This window comes from Zootoca vivipara, chromosome 7 (assembly GCF_963506605.1).
Source record: "Zootoca vivipara chromosome 7, rZooViv1.1, whole genome shotgun sequence".
NCBI classification, from domain to species: domain Eukaryota; kingdom Metazoa; phylum Chordata; class Lepidosauria; order Squamata; family Lacertidae; genus Zootoca; species Zootoca vivipara.
In genome coordinates, this window is record NC_083282.1 from 3,593,433 (window position 1) to 3,613,160 (window position 19,728).

Genomic DNA, 19,728 nt, shown 5'->3' on the forward strand with positions numbered 1-19,728 from the left:
AATAAAAACATGTACATTTCAAACTAGCTTTATATATCATAGAATCATAGAGTTGGAAAAGACCACAAGGGCCATGTATCAGAAGCATCAGCATCATGATGCTTCTGTATGTATGTATGTTCTATATGTTGAACTTGTGTAAGCAGCCATCCTTTAATTTTAAATGTTTGTGACATCAAGAGGTCACTGCAAGCCCTCTCTAAGAATCAACAACCAGAAAAGGAAACTAGATGAAAAGGGGGACAGATCACTAACATCAACAATTGTAGTTAATATAGCACATTTCAAGTGTCCAATACATAGGGCTTAGTGAATGGTCTTAAAGTTTTTAAAGATGCCAAATAATTATGTGTCAAAATTTTAAAATATTAAAACGATTTTTAATACAATTATTTACAAAAGCTGCAGGTAGTAGGACTCATCACTGACACAGGAGATAATGCCTCATCTATGATGCTGATGCTCCTGATACATCTCTTAAAAACGAAGAATGAGTCTTTATTCAGAACTATATGCGAACTTACAGATGTCTAATATACCGATCAATTAAAACTCATACAATTCATTTTCTCAGCTATTTAAAACTGAGTGACAGCCCTAATTCTCAGTCACACTTATAATGGAAGAGAGACCAGGATTATGACTCCCATAATGCAGATGGCCAGAGGAAACGTATTTGTTATACCTGAGTGGTTTGTTGTTCTGGATGGAGGCTTCTTCTCCTTTCGTCCTACAGGTGAGGAAAGACTTTGAGAGCCCCTGTCATACAAAGACACAGGTGATGGGTGCGAATTGGAGCCCAGCTCTACACCTTCCTGAGAAAGTAAAAACAAAAACAAAACGAGTCAATTCCAGCTGCAATAAATAAGTAAAAGACAAACACATGCTAATAAAAAGTCTATTTTCAAATCTGCACTCTGTTCACACGCTATCTACGGCATGCTATGCTAAATCTTCAAGATCCCAACCCAGCTCATTAAGTCCTATGTAAGCCATTTATACCCAGTATCTTGGAACATCTGCAGTTATCACAGTAGCTGGAAATGGTGGATTAAAGGGTACGGAGGTTGAGAGGGAGAATGAACAGCAGCCCCAAATAGAATTTCAGTTAAGAAAAACTATGAAATGTAATAGATGAGGACTTGCAATGAACCACATCAGTCTCTAGGTTTGGAAAATATCAAATCAGTCAAAGACTCACTAAGTGGCCTTGGGCAAGTCACCTGCCCTTAACCTCAAGGAAAGAGTACAATAATTTATTCCTTGCATCATTCCTACTGCAGCAGAGCCTTAATTTTGGTTTGCTCCCAGGTATTTTCTAGAAAACATTGGTAGACGAACATGGGAGTTACATAGCAGAGACGAAAAGCAATCGCTTCTATGCCACTTTAAAAGCCAACTATATATAGCTCTGAATTCTAACTCCGTTAAATGCTACCCCACTGCATGCGACGAGCACAAAATGTTCAACTGCTTACAGGTACATGTACCGGAGAATCCACAGAGAGAGGAGAAGGAACTGAATCGGCTGAAGTGGCTGGCGAGGGGGGCTCCACTTCACAGTCTACATCTGCAAAATGAGGATGTAAATGAATGTAAGACTAAACAGGATTTTGCCCATCTATTTTTCCCATGGGACGCGGGTGGCGCTGTGGGTTAAACCACAGAGCCTAGGGCTTGCTGATCAGAAGGTTGGTGGTTCGAATCCCCACGACGGGGTGAGCTCCTGTTGCTTGGTCCCAGCAGTTTGAAAGCATGTCAAAGTGCAAGTAGATAAATAGGTACCGCTCTGGCAGGAAGGTAAACGGCGTTTCTGTGCGCTGCTCTGGTTCGCCAGAAGCGGCTTAGTCATGCTGACCACATGACCTGGAACCTGTACGCCGGCTCCCTCAGCGAATAGAGCGAGATGAGTGCCGCAACCCCAGAGTTGGTCACGACTGGACCTAATGGTCAGGGGTCCCTTTACCTTTATTTTCCCCATAGAACACTGTTGTTGTATTTGTACTTTTATCTTAGGTGCCTATATGTGTAGAAATTTGGATTGTAAATATGAAGCTGAAATAGATTTAATGAGTTAATATCCTCTTTGGTTTGAGTGTTTGCGTTCCGCAGGGTCCCTTCTTTAGAAAGATTAAAACATAGCATGAAGTTAGGAACTTTATCCATCATTTCCCCTTGGATCAGATATCAGGATATGAGCAAAGAAATTTTCCATTGATTTAGGGAGAATTCATTATGGTTTAAAGCTGTTGCACTCAGGTCCTGCTTGTGGGCTTGCTATCAGCATTTGGCTGTCCACTGCAAGAACAGAATGCCGGAATGAAATGGTCTTTGGTCTGATCCACCAGGGTTCCTCTAATGTTATCTTACGCAAGAGGTCTCATTACTACTGTGTCAATGCCAAGCACTTAAGCTGTGTCAAAAATTGGTATATTTCAGAAGCAGCATCTAATATATTGCAATGAGCAACTCAACCGGAGATTACCTGCTGGGATCTGCTTTGAAACATCACAGGAGTCCAAGTCCCAAGGTATCATATCCAAGTCAAAGTCGAAGTCACAAAGATTGTTTTCCTACAAATTAAAGTGAGCAAAATTAGAAAGAGAGAAGCAAATTGAATAAGCAGTATATTCAATAAATACTGGGTAGACTTCCGGTTTGCCGCAAGGGGAGAAGGAAGCCGGGGCTGCTATCGTAGTGACCAGGCTGCTGCTTTTTTGGAGTTTTGGGGTAGCTCAGCAGTCAACAAGCACCCCAAAGAAGGTCCTTGGTATGACCAGGATGTTGAGGGGTCCCGCAGTGACCAAAGCGAGCTCCCAACGGGTCTGCTTGGTTCCACCAGGAGCCGGTTCGTCCCAGTGGTTGAGCTGTGGTCACTGGACTCTAAAGCACTCCAGCAGCAAGCTACCTTGTCATTCCTCTCTCAGGAGTGGAAAATTTCCCAAAATTTAACCAAAAGAACAAAAGGATTAATTTTGAATTATTTTGAACCATTTGATCTATTTGGTGTATTGAGTGGAGAACAAAAAGGGAGTCTTCTCCGGAAATGTTTGCTGCCCTGCATGGGAACAAGCTGTTTGAAGAAATCAGGATAACAACAACAACAAAAAAAGCCTGCCGTCGCAAATAAGGGAAGGGGATAGGATGGTCAAATTGAGAAGCTTAAGTGACGGACCCTTAAGACCCCCCCCCATGACTATAACCACTACACTGCCTATAACCACTTATATATTTTAAAGGACATACGGTTATAATCTCTCAAGAGGGCAAGAAAGAGGAAAGACTGTAAATTGTTGCTGAACGTTTTCTTTTTATCTCCCACACTTGGTATCTTTTAAGTTTCCTCCTTATTTCTTGCTATCAAACCTACAGTAACTGGGTGTACACCCCCTTGATTATAATAAGAACTTTTGAAAGACTCATCAAGTGATCCCTGAATAGATCTGCTTTTTCCCTTTTTCTTTCTGTTTTTTTCTTTCTATTTGGTGGCGTGGAGGTACATCTAACTTTCAAATATAACTTCCTGCTTGGACTTGTGGCTGACTGAACAGGATATGTATTTTGGACCGTGAATACAAACTGCAGAATAGATCTTCTCTGGGCCTCAAAAGAATTAATAACCAGGATAAAAAAGGTTGAGATCCAACCAAAGACATTATCCAATCACAATGCCATCTTGATGATAACAACAGCTGAGAAATGTTCTTCGTTTAGATGGAGGCTAAAATGAACAAAGTGTAAATAAGGTGCAATGCTCTCTGCACGAATTTTTCTACCTCAATCTAAATAAAGAAACTGATTTAAGTGTGGTTTGGGCTCCCAGTCTGGCAGTGATGAGAGGTTTTCTAATTCAACAAAACGTCTTTCAAAAAAAAAGGGAGAGGGAGAAGCAGGCGATATTAGATGTCTTAATGACTAAAGAGAAGGAGCTAATTGTAAAACCAGAGGATAAAGATGTGTGCCAAGCTATTGAATTATTGCAAGCTCAATTCCCAATGCTAGTTAATCAAGGGATTGATAGGAAAATTAAATAAATGAAACAGAAAAACTTTGAATTTGCAAATAAACTGGTAAACTGTTAGCATGGCAACAAAAGAGAAAGAAAGAATAGAATACTATAATAATATTGTTGATGAGGATAAATATCTGACTGGCCCAAAAGTGATAAGGAAAGTTTTTGAAATTTTTTATACTTCTTTATATTGTTGTGAGGATGGTATTAAGAAAATGGACTCTTATTTGAGTGATTATAATATACCCGAGTGTCCAAAGAAAAACAGTAATTTTGAACACACCAATATTGATTATGGAACTGCAGGTGGCAATAAACTGAATGAAGATGGGCAAAGCATCGAGACCAGATGGACTTACCACAATTTATTTTAAAAAGTTTCAGGATGCACTCATAGAACCACTTAAAGACACTATGAATAGAATTTTGGTGATTGGCATGGTTTCAGCTTCTTGGAAAGATGCATTTATTACTTTGATCCCTAAACAAGATAGTGATCTAACAAAGACTAAGAATTATAGACCTATTTCTTTATTGAATTGTGACTATAAACTATGTGCCACAATTTTGGCTGATAGATTGAAAAGGACATTGACCAAGTCAATCCACAGAGACCTATAGCTGTCAAGTTCTCCCCTTTTTAAAGGGAAATTCCCTTATGCTGAATAGGCTTCCTCGCAAGAAAAAGGAAAACTTGACAGCTATGCAGAGACCAGGCTGGTTTTATACCAAGCCGACAAAGATAATATAAGAAATGTAATTAATTTGAGTACAGTACCTGGAAGTACGGTAAGGAATGAAAAATTGATCTTTCTAGACATGGAGAAAGCCTTTGATAAAATTTCCTGGTCATTTATGATCAAGGTTTTAGAAAAGTTGAAGACAGATAATTCATTTCTAGCAGGTATTAAAACATTTTATGCTATTCAGTCTGCAAATATATTAGTAAATAATATTCTCTCAGAAAATATGTCAAATAGGAAAAGGAACTAGACAAGGTTGTCACCTATCTCTGTTGTTATTTATCTTGACGTTAGGAATATTGCTTCAGAATATAAGGAGAAATAGGAAAATTAAAGGTATTGAAGTGGGATGAAGAGTCTATAAATTAAGGGCATTTGCTGATGATGTGGTGTTAACATTGGAACAACCATTGGAGAGTGTTCCAAAAAGTGCTAGAAGAAATTAAAAGGCTTGGGGAAGCGGCAGGTTATAAAATAAATTTGGACAAAACCAATGTTGGTTAAAAAATGTTTTAGAAAAAAATGTTTGAGAAAGGTTGTCTGGTTTAAAAATGTTCTCCTAGCCCCAAAATGGAAAGTGAGTGAGGTCCCTTGTAAAGAGGATTGGCAACTTAAGATGTTAGAATATGCAGAAATTACAGGCTTAACACAGAGAATAAGAGAGGAAGAAGAACATATATTTAAAGAAGAGTGGAAAATATTGAATATATGGAAAACGATTGTACACAGCTGAAAATTCTGGAAGTATTAAGATAAATTCAACAGAGAAAACAATATTTGATTGATGTAAAAGTGGAAAATTGATTTAAATGGTTATAGTAAAATATGCAGGAAAGTACGATCTGCGATATGAACTATGGAAGGAGAAGAAGGGAAGTCATTGGATATTTTAAAGTTTGTAAAATGTTTACTGGTATTTTGAAATGTAGAAAATTGAAAACTCAATAAAAATTATTTTTTTAAAAATACTGGGTATTCAACTAAGTTTGACTCATAGACCCACTGAAATAAAACATAATTTAAAACATGTTCCAAAATTTAAATAGTTCTAATATGAAAAAACAGTTGAATATCACCCACTACTTCATTTACTTTTGCTAACAAGAATCTATCAAGCAGGCTGAAGTTAAATGAGGTTCTTTGTCTGAAAATGTTCAGGCATTTGTGAGAGGCATCAGTTTCAAAAGGTCCTCAGCCTTTACTTATTCCCTTTACATCTCTTAAGTCTAGATTCCTAGAATCTAATCACCTGTTCACCAGATCCATATGTCAGGCCTTTCTAGATATGGCTGGAGAGCTACAGAACACATTGCCTATTTGAACCTGAAATGGTTTTCTGTACATGTTCATTAGCATTCCATGACTTTTGAGTTTGAAATTTCAGGCTGTCCAAACATTATTAATACAAGTTACAGGTAGGTAGCCATGTTGGTCTGACGTAGTCAAAACAAAATTAAAAAATTCATTCCAGTAGCACCTTAGAGACCAACTAAGTTTGTCATTGGTATGAGCTTTCGTGTGCATCTGAAGAAGTGTGCATGCACACGAAAGCTCATACCAATGACAAACTTAGTTGGTCTCTAAGGTGCTACTGGAAGGAATTAATAATACAGTATTGTGTGCTTAAATGATTATTCCAAGATAATATATGCTGCATACATTCTGGATATTGAATGTTGAAATAAATGTTTACATAGAATCAGATAACAACATACTAGGGCCTTGAAGCTAAAAGGTGGTTGCCTAAAACATCCATTACATACCTGCCAGCACATGTAGAACATTTGTTACATATGAACAAATTGGAGGCAGAATTCATACATGAATGTGCTTTTCTTACATATAGAAAGTAAAAAAAAATACTACTGATGTTTTTTAAAAGCATCTATGAGCTTTTCAATAAAAACTATCAATTGAGCACATCTCAAGATCATTTTAAGCCTACACAGCGGCTTAAATATGTTTTAAAAGTTAATATTTTACTTTTCTCCAGTTCCAGAAAAACACCAAGTCCCACATTTTAAGGTTATAGTATTATCACAAAAGCACCCAACATTACAGGGACTGTCTACCATGTTTCTCCGACAATAAGACACCATCTTATATTTATTTTTCCTCAAAAAACACTATGGCTTATTTTCGGGGTATGGCTTATATTCCTTGAATGCTTAAAAATCCTGCTATGGCTTATTTTATGGCTACATCTTATTTTTGGAGAAAGAGGGTATGAATTTAGTTCAGCTTTTAAATACAAATGAGCACCAGCAAGATTGCAACTGAAGATATGTAAGGAGTTTGTTGAATAGTCAATAATAATAATAATAATAATAATAATAATAATAATAATTTATTATTTATACCCCGCCCATCTGGCCGGGTTCCCCCAGCCAATTCATACCAAAGGGATTCACAGAAAATGTTAAAAATACAAAGCTTCACTTACATTCTATTGTGCATTGGTAATAAACACACTGTTGAAAGTGCAAGTCAGAATACAGTCGTGTTACTGGTTGCTAAATTAAGCTGTAAGCATGCATTAAGTAGAAAGAACTATAACAAAATGCTTCCAAATTTGTGCTAGTGCAGGAGAGAAATAATATTGCACTAGGTAACGTTGTAATGTGTGCAAGCAACAAATGCTAACTAAAACCAAGGAAGTTTTACTTGTTGATTAAATACACTGTAGGGTCATGCAACTATCCATACTACAACAACTTACATAAGTTTCATTCTCTGCATTCAGCTGCAATTCATCTTCTATCAGATCACCAATTTCAGTGAAGAGAAGAGACTCTGTAGGATGTAAATCAACATGAAGGGGAGAGAACATTAAGGCATGAAAGTCAAAGCTTAGCAGGTACTGATAGTCAGTTTTCCTGTTATCCAGAATTGAAAAACCACTAATTCTCTATCCTGCAAGTTCTGCAGTGGGTAAACATGACTCAAGTTGTTTACTATGATTAATTTACTGCTTCCAAAGTTCAGGATTATTTTTTAAAAATATATACACTTGTCCATGTAGGAACTGTTTACTAAGCAGGCAAAATATACAGGACAGCATGACTGTGTTGCAATTTACAGAAGATTGTTCTTCTAGCATAGGGACGTGGGTGGTGCTGTGGGTTAAACCACTGAGCCTAGGGCTTGCCCCGCGACGGGGTGAGCTCCCATTACTCGGTCCCAGCTCCTGCCAATCTAGCAGTTCGAAAGCATGTCAAAGTGCAAGTAGATAAATAGGTACTACTTCAACGGGAAGGTAAACGGCATTTCCGTGTGCTGCTCTGGTTCTCCAGAAGCGGCTTTGTCATTCTGGCCACATGACCTGGAAGCTGTATGCTGGCTCCCTTGAGCAATAACGCGAGATGAGCGCCGCAACCCCAGAGTCAGTCACGACTGGACCTAATGGTCAGGGGTACCTTTATTTTTACCTAGTCTTCAAGCAGTACTCTTTGGGTCAAGCTATGAGAGATGGTGCTGTGGGTTAAACCACAGGTGGAGCTGTGGGTTAAAGTAAACCACAGAGCCTAGGACTTGCTGATCAGAAGGTCGGCGGTTTGAATCCCTGCAACAGGGTGAGCTCCCGTTGCTCGGTCCCAGCTCCTGCCCACCTAGCAGTTCGAAAGCACATCAAAGTGCAAGTAGATAAATAGGGACCGCTCCGGCGGGAAGGTAAACGGCGTTTCCGTGCGCTGCTCTGGTTCGCCAGAAGCAGCTTTGTCATGCTGCCGACATGACCCGGAAGATGTCTGCGGACAAGCGCCGGCTCCCTCGGCCTATAGAGCGAGATGAGCGCCACAACCCCAGAGTCGGACACGACTGGACCTGATGGTCAGGGGGCCCCTTTACCTTTATGAGAGAATAAGTGATCTACCGGTATGACTGACTGGAGACAACAGAATTGGATCAGTGATCAGCATGGAGAGAGAAGGATGAACACCTTTCCTACATGCCATTTATCAATTTAATTTCACTCCAAAGCTCTCATTTACCATGGGATGATAGGAGACATATGGACACAAGAAGGAACACTTCAGTGCCAACAAGAGCTTTAAAAGAGACCTTAGGAGGCTTAAACAGATTGTCAGAATCAACAAGAGAATGTTCATGTACAAAGTTTACTTCAAATAGATTCCACTGATTTTTTAAGAAACATTTAATTGCAAGTAAAGATGTTCAGGATTGCAGTCTTAATTCCACCCCCACTCCAAAAGCCAATATATTGACTATGTAAACCAAAGAAAGATGCCTTGCAGGCCTTAAATAGCACATTCTCCCTCAGAACCCCCCTTTCCTATACGTTTCCGAGCATAGTTCAAAGTGTTGGTGCTGACCTTTAAAGCCCTAAATGGCCTCGGTCCAGTATACCTGAAGGAGCGTCTCCACCCCCATTGTTCTGCCCGGACACTGAGGTCCAGTACCAAGGGCCTTCTGACGGTTCCCTCGTTGCGAGAAGCCAAGTTGCAGGGAACCAGGCAGAGGGCCTTCTCGGTGGTGGCGCCTGCCCTGTGGAACGCCCTCCCATCAGATGTCAAAGAGAAAAACAGCTACCAGATTTTTAGAAGACATCTGAAGGCAGCCCTGTTTAGGGAGGCTTTTAATGTTTAATTATTTTATTTCATTTTTCTGTTGTAAGCCGCCCAGAGTGGCTGGGGAAACCCAGCAAGATGGGCGGGGTATAAATAATAAATTATTATTCTAATACCTACTTACGTGTGTGTGTATGTGTATCTGTTGTGGGGGGGGGGGTGGATTATGAGGCAATTCATACGAAAACATATAAGCACTACCGTAAGAACATAATAGCCAACGGCCGATCTAGTCCAGCATCTCACAATGGCCAACCTGTGGGAAAGCAGTGAGCAGGATCCATGCACAAGAGCACTCTCCCTTCGCATAGTTCCCAGCAACTGATATTCAGCAGAAATTGTGGAGGCAGAGCATAGCCATCCTGGTTCGTAGCCACTGACAGCCCTCTCCTCCAATCCTCTTTCGAAGGCATCCAAGTCTGCCTCCTGTGGGATGGAGTTCCACAGGTTTAACCATGCGCTGCAGAGCAGAGGTACTGAATCTTTAAACACAACACTAATGCCAGGTGCTGAACTGGTACAGGGGATGCCTCTATCCCTGGGTGAAGGGTGGCATATGCATTTAATAAGCAAGGCAAATAAGAATACAAAGGCTGTGAGGTGAGGGATGAGGGAAACCTGGGATGTGCCAGTCAGTCACTCTTAATGGGCCCAAGGCATTTTGGCACCTGGGTCGAACCACAAAATGGGCCCCCCCTCTACCCCGCCAGAGGGGAAGTCAAAGCGAGGAGGAAACGGACATTTGCCAAGAGGCTGCTCTGCTATAGAGGTGTCAGCGCTGCTGCCCAGGGGTGAGGCGGCGGCCCTTGAAGGGTGCTGGATCTGACACCCCAGGCAGTCGCTCGCTTCCCATTGCCTGGGTGGGCTGGCCCTGCTCCCGTCCGGGCCTAAACTGCTCCTCACAGGATTTGGGGGGGGGGGGCAGGAGGCATTGTACGTCAGGATGGACAGACAGACAGACAGAAAATTAACCGGAAAACCGAGAGTGGCGAGGGTGGGGAGAGAGACAGACAAGGGCAACGAAGACCATAGACCCCGGCCCCGTGCTGAGGCAGCCCCGCTGCCCCCTCAGCTGCCCTTACCCCACTCGCCGCCCGGCTCCCCCGGCTCCCACCCGGCCACGGCCGCCGCCATCTCGCTTCGTCCGCCCGCTTCCGGGATTGCACGCAGAGCTCGTGGGATTACATTCACACACGTGTACTTCCTGTAAGCGAAGCGCCCCGCCTCCCACGGCCAGGCCCGGGAAAATCGTAGCGGAGGAGGGACGCCTCAGAACGGAATCCGACGACCCCTTTCAGGCGCTACATCAGGCGGGCTTTACAACACATTTAATAAAAAGCACACCAACAAATCTCCCCTTGAAGGGCCTGTGTTTCGCTCTGCCCTCTTGCAGATCCCCACGCAGCAGCCCCGCGCTTTCAAAACAACAACACGTGATAAAATCCTCCTCCTCCTCCGAGTCCCAACCTTTCTCATGGCGTCCACCTCTTTCCTGGGGGGTTTTCCAGCAGAGCTTAGATGGCCATCCTTCAGGGATCAGTCAGTGGAGATTCCTGCATCTTCCCATTCTACCAATACTTTGAACGGGAACCCTCAGGGCCGGCTTGTGCAGCGTGAAGGGAAGGGGCAGAGTCCAGCTCAGCGGCGGAAAGGAAAAGGAACCAGAGAGCCCAGAATGCATATCCACAGTTTCTTTTCTCTTCCCTTCCCCACTTTTTCTTTTTTAAAAAAATGTTTAGTTTTATTCTCACACCCCATTTCTCCTCTTTTTTTTGCAACTTAGCGTCAAAAAGATACAGAGAGGCGAGGAGCAATTTTTTTAAAAAAAGCCAGCCAACCGCAAATTCCGTGATTTACGCCCTGCATCCCCCCCTCCCCCCAAAAAAATCCGTTCTGGAAGTCTTCAGGCTGGACCCTGCACCCGAGCCTGCGCAAAAGAGACAGCCTTTCAGCGCTCTTCGCTGGGTTCGGAGGACGCGTGCTTCGCCCCTCGCTCTCAGAATGCACGAATGAGTGCCGAGATACACAGCAACGCTTCTCGTTGGGGCTTGATCCTGACTCCATTTAATAAAAAGCAGGGAACTGCATCTATTACGCACAGAATTATTTGGATCCATTTAATAAAAAGCGGGGAACTGCATCTATTACGCACAGAATTCTTTGGCTTGGGTGCGCTTTTATATGGCGAAGTTAGGTGGTGCTTGCGCACATTCCTTCACCCACAAACCCTGCCCGTCAGCAGAGGGGCATCGATTGGGCAAGATATACACAGAGTGTGTGCGCCCTTCGTCACCCCCTGATTTTACTTAAAGCACCCAACCTCGTCCACTGATCACAGCTGACTTCCAAGCAGGCGCTCGCAGGTTGGAATGCATAAGCTGCCCCAAAGTCAGAAGAATGTCTGCAGGCAGGCAGGTAGTGCTCACAACTAACTGGCGCCGGTGAAGCAATAGACGTCCCGGCTCGGGATAGATTTAGCCTGAAGGCTTAGGCTGCAGTCTTCCTGCATCATCTCCTCCCACCCGCCGCGGAGTAATAATTGTGTCCTGTGTGGGTTTCCAGGGAAATCCACCTTGTTCCAGCTAATACGTCGGATCATTCTTTCAAGGGGATTCCTTCAAGAAGAAAAGGTTGGAACCACTTAGCCGCAGATTGGGGGGGGGGGGAGGATTTCATGGGAGCAAAACGTAAGAAAAAGACGAAGCTACAGAAAAACGAATTTGTTGTAAATACAAACCCCTACACGAAAAAGCCCCTGTTTGCTTAATTGCATGCGTAGGTAGAACATAGAATCATAGAGTTGGAAGAGACCACAAGGGCCACCCAGTCCAACCCCCTGCCAAGCAGGACACACCATCAACGCATTCTTGACATATGCCTGTCAAGTCTCTGCTTAAAGACCTCCAAAGAAGGAGACTCCACCACACTCCTTGGTAGCAAATTCCACTGCCGAACAGCTCTTACTGTCAGGAAGTTCTTCCTAATGTTTAGGTGGAATCTTCTTTCTTGTAGTTTGAATCCATTGCTCCGTGTCCGCTTCTCTGGAGCAGCAGAAAACAACCTTTCTCCCTCCTCTATATGACATCCTTTTATATATTTGAACATGGCTACCATATCACCCCTTAACCTTCTCTTCTCCAGGCTAAACATACCCAGCTCCCTAAGCCGTTCCTCATAAGGCATCGTTTCCAGGCCTTTGACCATTTTGGTTGCCCTCTTCTGGACATGTTCCAGCTTGTCAGTATCCTCCTTGAATTGTGGTGCCCAGAACTGGACACAGTATTCCAGCTGAGGTCTGACCAGAGCAGAATACAGTGGTACTATTACTTCCCTTGATCTAGATGCTATACTCCTATTGATGCAGCCCAGAATTGCATTGGCTTTTTTAGCTGCTGCATTACACTGCTGACTCATGTCAAGTTTGTGGTCTACCAAGACTCCTAGATCCTTTTCACATGTACTGCTTTCAAGCCAGGTATCTCCCATTCTGTTTTTGTGCCTTTCCTTTTTTTGCCCAAGTGTAGCACTTTACATTTCTCCTTGTTAAAATTCATCTTGTTTGCTTTGGCCCAGTTATCTAATCTGTTCTGGTCATTTTGAAGTGTGATCCTGTCCTCTGGGGTATTAGCCACCCCTCCCAATTTGGTGCAAGATGGTGCAAATCTGTTACCTCCACCCTGGAAATTTACACATTCAGTCATTTTTTTAGTTCTGTAGTTAGAACGGGGGGGGGGGGGGGCAGAAGGTGATCTCGCCTAGGGCGCAAAAAACCCTAGCACCGGCCCTGCATGTACACTCTATATTAAAAACATATGTACAGTACTACAAAATAATGTGCAGGCCAATAAAACCACCTCCCCCAGCCATCAGCTGCTTTCAGAAAGCTTCTGAGATTTCACCAGATGCTCCTTCACACTTTCAAGCATATCTTCACTATCATGAGGGCCAATCATTTGCTTTTTAAAAAGACTAAACCTGAGACACTTGAGGTACTGAATTCTATGCCTGATAACATATTGTGGCAAAAAAATGTGCAATGCACAAAGCCTTGATTATAACAAATGTAGGATGCAGACCTGTCCTTTTGACTGCAGAAGCTTGATGAATTTGAAGGCTTATTTCTTAGCTGAAACTGGTCAAATAAGAGAAATAGATGGCTTTTGACACTGTCAAAACTGGAATCCTAAAAAGTTCCTGCTACTCATGCAATAAACGGGCAACAAAAACAGTTTGTTTATGTTTCCTGTTTTCTTTTCCCAAGCAGAGATAATATGCAAGTGTGGTGTCAGCTCCCTAAAAAAAGGTCAACAACTCTGGGAAATGGGGGGTGCCGCCGGAGGGATCTTCGCACCACGGCGCCGGATATGCTTAAGACGGCCCTGCCGGAACCCTCAACCCATTATATAGGTTTCTGCATTTTCTGCTGTACCAAACACGTTCTTCCTAGTATATAGGTCTCCTATTTATTTTCTTTTTCAACCTTGTTTAAGCTGTTTATTAGCAGAACACCCACTGGGCAGAAACTGAAAGAAACTGGGATGAGGCGGTCTAAGGGTGAAGTCCTGCTCCCGCCCATCATAATACTGGACAGATTAACTACAGGGTGTTGAGAGGGGTTATTTATTTTGAACTATTAAGTGAGAAACAGCAGCCATAGTTTAGGCCAGAAGTGCTTTCCCTTGGTGACCCCGCCATGTTGAAAAGGGCGTGTGTTTGCGAGGTGTTTCCAGTCCTGTCCAGGAGTACACCGCTTAACCCACTGCTTAACCCACTGAAAGATATATTTGAGAAATGAATGTTAAGGGGAGCAATGCCAGTTACTAAGCAAGATAGCTAAAGTAACGGGTCATGTCCTCCATTATGACACGTCCCAATTGCTGAGTGACTTGGCTGAGAACTTTGGGAAGAGCAACCATTTGAGGATAGCGAGTGAGGGAGAAGATATTGTTTTGAAAACGTGAGATGTTCCGTGTGTCAATGGAGAGACTCTCTCCGTCTCGAGTGTAAGTAGGATTTCTCCTTCTTTCTGCATTCTGTTTCTTTCACGTTCCCTCAAGATTTAGAAATGGAGGGTAGGGTTACCTGCCAGATGCACCAAATTCAGCACAGATATACGTATCTAGAACCCATTTCCTAATTCCCTCCCTCTTCTTTCCTAGGTTCCGAAGTCTGAGAAGGCTCCGTGGGTTGCTGGTCTCCTGCTGCCGTTTGCCCAAGATACATCCCCTGGTCGGTGAGGAGGAGGTGGATGAATGGAAGGAAGAAGTAAAAGTAATGAAAGATGGGAAGGAGGAGGTGTTAAAGATCCGAGAAATTTTTGTAAGACCATTCGACCAGGGGATGGAGTCCACTGATACCAACGTGGAGGGTGAGTGTTGATCTTTCTTCATCAGGAACAGGGAGACCAGAGACAGGGCCGTGGTGCAAAAAACCCTCCAGCACCCCACCCCCATTTCCCTCCCGGTGGGCAGGAGCGTGGCATGGCGGAGGGCAGAGAGCTGTTGCTGGGAGGCGCCGCGTCGAGCCTCGCCTCTTCCTTGGCGCCCTCCAGAACATGGCGCTGTGGTGCCCAGCGCCACTAGCTCCTATGGGCAAGATGCCCCTGGCCAGAGAAAATCTGGCTGCGGGGCGGGGGGGGGGAGTAGAAAGATGAGTTATGAATATAATAATAAATTAAATATTAAGAATCCTTTCTCTTCTTTTTTGTTCCAGGCAGCGGCAGCAGTGAGACCAGCAGCTAGAGCGGAGCTCTTATGCCCCCCCCCCACGCCCAGTTGAAATAAAATTCTTTCAAATAGCTTATTAATGTTGGCATTTGTCTGTCTCGAGAAGCAATGGAGTGCCCCTCATGGGGTGAGGTAAAAAGTCAATTGTTTTAGCAGTACCAAAGTGACCTCTCCAGGGACTTCCCAGATGACAAGACTCCCTCTTTTGTCCTTGCAGATGTGGTTCAAAGGAAAGCAGAGCGAGGCACCAGTTGGGCTGCAGGAGTTGTCAGAAGGGGTTGTAAACGGCACCATACAACCTCCTGAGGGACTCCAGTCCAGATTTGTGTAGGGCTTACCCCTTAGCCTTCAGATATGTTTCCTAAACCAGCGTTTCTCAACGAGACGCTGGCTGGTGTGCCGCGACGTGCGGCGACAAGAAGGGCGATTTTGCAGCTGCAAACTCCACCTCCCTGGGCGTCCTATTTCTTCGCCCCTTCTAGTTTCCACAGACCAATCAGCTTTCATTATTTCCATTTTCCCCATGCCTCACATGACAGGATCATCCCAGAATCCTTTAGCCAAGATGGCAGCCCCCAGCAGCTAATAGTGCCGCATGTGTGTCTCTTTTTTGGAAAATCGAGTGGACTTCAAGTAGCTACTTTTAAAATATTCAATCTCCATCATTCAAAAGGTAGTTTGTTGCTAATTCACGGAGGCATGATGACCAAATCGTCCTCTCACAAGTCCGAGAACACGCACAGGGTAAGATACGGGACGGCGGGGTCGGGTGGGGTGGATCAGAAACCCGGATCTTTTAAGAACTCGGCAGCGCTGACCCGCCGGAAAGCAATATTTGGCAAGTGTTTCTTACAGTCATAATTATAATATAGGGCGGCACAGAGTTAATTTTTTTAATGGTGGTGTGCCTCGTGATTTTTTTCATGGAACAAGTGTGCCGTGGCCCAAAAAAGGTTGAGAAACACTGACTTAAACAGTTCCTTTGGGACTGTTCTTCCCAAAATCATGGTACACGAGACCAGAACGAGCTGCAGAAGCTTTAGTGAGAGTTTGCTGAAAAATTCTCTGTCCTCTGAAGTAAAATATTTCATTATCTATATAATGAACACACTAAGCATTGGCATTTTTATCTTGAGGATTACAGCCTTGGTGGATGGAACAGAACAAGCAGGGACCACACACCCAGTGTTTCACTATAACCCCAAAGGAAAGCGGGAAGTGTACTTTCAGGTACACGGGGGGGGGGGGGTAGAGAGAGACTACATATTTATCCAGCTATTTGTAGCTCTTCGCATTCCCATTTAATTTGTATAGTCCACATGACGTTACTTTCAAAGAACACCAGCCTTGGTTATTTCTCCCCATAAATTTTGATTCACCCAGTATAGAAATAATCTGAGAAATGAGAAATTGGTCTCAGGGTTGCAGGTGGTTTGCTTGGGGGTTTTTGGGGGTGGGGTGGGGGGTGGATCAATTGTTATTTTCTGCTATTCCCTACTACTGCATCGAGGCTGTCTCTTTCAGCTGTGCCTGTCACTATACCTCTCCTCTCTCAGGTACCCTAGACTGACATCTCAGGGTATACAACGGAATGCAATGTGATGAGCCCACAAATTGGTTGTTATCCTTTCAACCAAGTGGAAAGATATGCATCTGTCTCAATTTGATTAAACTGAAAACAGGTGTTGAAAGAGATGCAGTAAACAGAGCCATAGCTATGGAGGGCCTAGCGGGGGGCGGGGTTGCCCTGGGTGAAGCCTCCAAAGGGGCACCATTGTGTTCCCAGCCTGTGCGTACCGTGTTTCTCATATTTTAAGGCATCCCTAAAAAATAAGGCATGGCAGGATTTTCAAGACCTGGCGAAATATAAGGCATACCCCGAAAATAAGACATGCTGGTACGGTATGGCAGGGCACGCCGCGCCAAGTCCCGACCCAGAGGGACTCGGCAAGGGCAGAAGCGCGCGCTTTGCGGAGCCCCGACTGATGGTATACACGTAAAAATGGTTTATTCACTGCTGGGGCGAAGCGGGGCTGGGAAAGCCGTCCGCTTCAGCCTCGGCCCACTTGAAGGGTAGGGCAAAGCGCGCGCTTTGCGGAGCCCCGACTGGCGGGAACCAGCAAAAGCAGCAGCCTGCCGCCGGCAGGAACTCCAACAGAGCTCGCGCTTTGCGGAGCCCCGACTGGCGGGAACCAGGAAAAGCAGCAGCCCGCCGCCGGCAGGAACTCCAACAGAGCGCGCGCTTTGCCGAGCTCCAAGCCGGCGGCGGGCTGCTGCCTTTGCTGGTTCCCGCCAGTCAGGGCTCCGCAAAGCGCGCGCTTTGCCGAGCCCTGACTGAGCGGGAACCAGCAAAAGCAGCAGCCCGCCACCGGCTTGGAGCTCCAACAGAGCGCGCGCTTTGCCGAGCTCCAAGCCGGCGGCGGGCTGCTGCTTTTGCTGTTTCCCACTCAGTCGGGGCTCCGCAAAGCGCACGCTTTGCCGAGCCCTGACTGAGTGGGAAACAGCAAAGGCAGCAGCCCGCTGCCGGCTTGGAGCTCGGCAAAGCGCGCGCTCTGTTGGAGTTCCTGCCGGCGGCGGGCTGCTGCTTTTCCTGGTTCCCGCCAGTCGGGGCTCCGCAAAGCGCGCGCTTTGCCCTACCCTTCAAGTGGGCCGAAGCTGAAGCGGACGGCTTTCCCAGCCGCGCTTCGCCCCAGCAGGGACCGGCGGAAGTTTGCGCTCGCGTGGATGACAGCGAGCTGGTGGAAAATGCTGCGCTTAGCTGCCGGGCTCTTGGCGGCTGCCCTCGCTGTCATTCAAGAAAGGCACAGCCCTTCTTTGGGGCCCGAGCAGTTGCGGCGCCAGCCTCGCTCCTTCTCTTCTGACCCGGCGCCCGGAGCGGAGGCCAACAACCTCTTCTGGATAATTCAGGCGAGTCGAGCAGAGGGGGGGGGGCGGATAATGTGAGGGGGGGAAGTCTCTTCTTTCCCGCCCTTTTCTGTGAGGGGAAAACTCCTCCGTTGGTTTTTCCCCCCTGGGGGGTACTAGGTCCATGGGGCGGTGAAGTCCTCCCCCCACTCCGAACACGTCAGGAAGGCTGAGAGCTGTTATTTACTACGGTAAAAGTTAATCAGTAAAACAGACACGCAACAAGTAGCCAATGGGGGGGCGGAGCGGGGTAGTTTTGCCGAGCCCCAACGGAGCATGCACTGCTGCCTTTGCCGGCTCGAGCTCCAAGTCGGCAGCAGGCTGCTGCCTTTGCTGGTTCCCGCTCAGTCGGGGCTCAGCAAAAAATAAGACACCCCCGAAAATAAGCCATAGGCTTATTTTCTTGAGTTAAAATTAATATAAGACATGTCTTAAAATATGAGAAACACGGTAGGTGTATGCAAATGTGCATGGGGGATGCCAAACTGGGTCTTTGACCCGCGTGAAATAAAACCTAGTTTTGCCCCTGCAGGAAAACCCAACCAGTCACTAGAGAAACAGCATCCCATCTTCCTCACCACAGAGGATGGCTTTGCAGAAATGCATCAAAATTTAATGCAATGCAATCCATAAAGAAAGCAAGGGAAAAAATAGGGAGAGAAAAATAATCCATCACATATTCATATACAACAAGCAAGATCATATATAATAACAAATCAGATTCCTTCCCTAGATATTTGCAGTGTTCTTAATGATGCTGTTTTCCACTTCTGGTTTTTGTCGCGTAGGGAAGAGGGTAGAGAGATGTGCAGCAGAGGAGAGTCGCCTGGGTGAAGTGACCTCGTAAAATCCCAGGGTGAGGCCGGGAAAGCTTGGCGAATCCCCAGCAGTGCCTTAAACAAGCTCCCCGTCAGGGCAGCACAGTGAAATTTTAGATTTTACAGGACAGGAACCAAGACCCAGAAATCTCGAGGAATTAAGAAATCTGGTTACAGATTAACTAAAGGTAGGTAAAGGTAAAGGGACCCCTGACCATTAGGTCCAGTCGTGACCGACTCTGGGGTTGCGGCGCTCATCTTGCGTTATTGGCTGAGGGAGCCGGCGTACAGCTTCCAGGTCATGTGGCCAGCATGACTAAGCCCCTTCTGGTGAAACAGAGCAGCACATGGAAACGCCGTTTACCTTCCCACCGGAGCGGTACCTATTTATCTACTTGCACTTTGACGTGCTTTAGAACTGCTAGGTTGGCAGGAGCTGGGACTGAGCAACGGGAGCTCACCCCATCGTGGGGATTCGAACCGCTGACCTTCTGATCGGCAAGCCCTAGGCTCTGTGGTTTAACCCACAGCGCCACCCGCGTGGGTGATGTTTCGCTAAAGGTACATCAGATTAATGAACTGTTTAAGATAGGAAAAATGGCTTTGCAGAAGAAAAGTCTCAGTTTACAAAAGACCTACATTGGCTCCCAGTATGTTTCTGAGCACAACTGAAAGTGTTGGTGCTGACCTTTAAATCCCCAAACGGCCTCAGCCCAGTATAACTGAAGGAGCGTCTCCACCCCCATCGTTCTGCCTGGACACTGAGGTCCAGCGCCGAGGGCCTTCTGGCGGTTCCCTCACTGCAAGAAATGAAGCTACAGGGAACCAGGCAGAGGGCCTTCTTGGTAGTGGCACCCTCCCTGTGGAATGCCCTCTGTGACGATCCCACCACTGCCACCAAAAATGTGACGATCCCACCGCTACCACCAAAAATGTGAT

General features: G+C 45.2%; 1 protein-coding gene across 6 annotated transcripts in view; it reads right to left on the bottom strand.

Moving 5' to 3' along the window:
• Positions 1 to 19,728, bottom strand: part of ATF6 (activating transcription factor 6) — a 127,946-nt gene that overhangs the window by 98,497 nt on the left and 9,721 nt on the right. For 2 of the 6 annotated variants that reach the window (XR_009557854.1, XM_060276589.1), the window contains exons 1-5: positions 10,424 to 10,725; positions 7,475 to 7,548; positions 2,486 to 2,573; positions 1,479 to 1,570; positions 686 to 815 (exon numbers count right to left, since the gene is read on the bottom strand). Coding sequence is in view for 5 of the 6 variants with exons in the window: in XM_060276589.1 (XP_060132572.1) it covers positions 686 to 815; positions 1,479 to 1,570; positions 2,486 to 2,573; positions 7,475 to 7,548; positions 10,424 to 10,475 (436 nt within the window). In the remaining variant the exon portion in view is untranslated. Of the gene's footprint in view, positions 1 to 685; positions 816 to 1,478; positions 1,571 to 2,485; positions 2,574 to 7,474; positions 7,549 to 10,423; positions 10,727 to 10,808; positions 11,046 to 19,728 lie in introns of those variants that run through there. The other 4 variants (XM_035123586.2, XM_060276591.1, XM_060276590.1 and 1 more) reach the window with 4 other exon arrangements.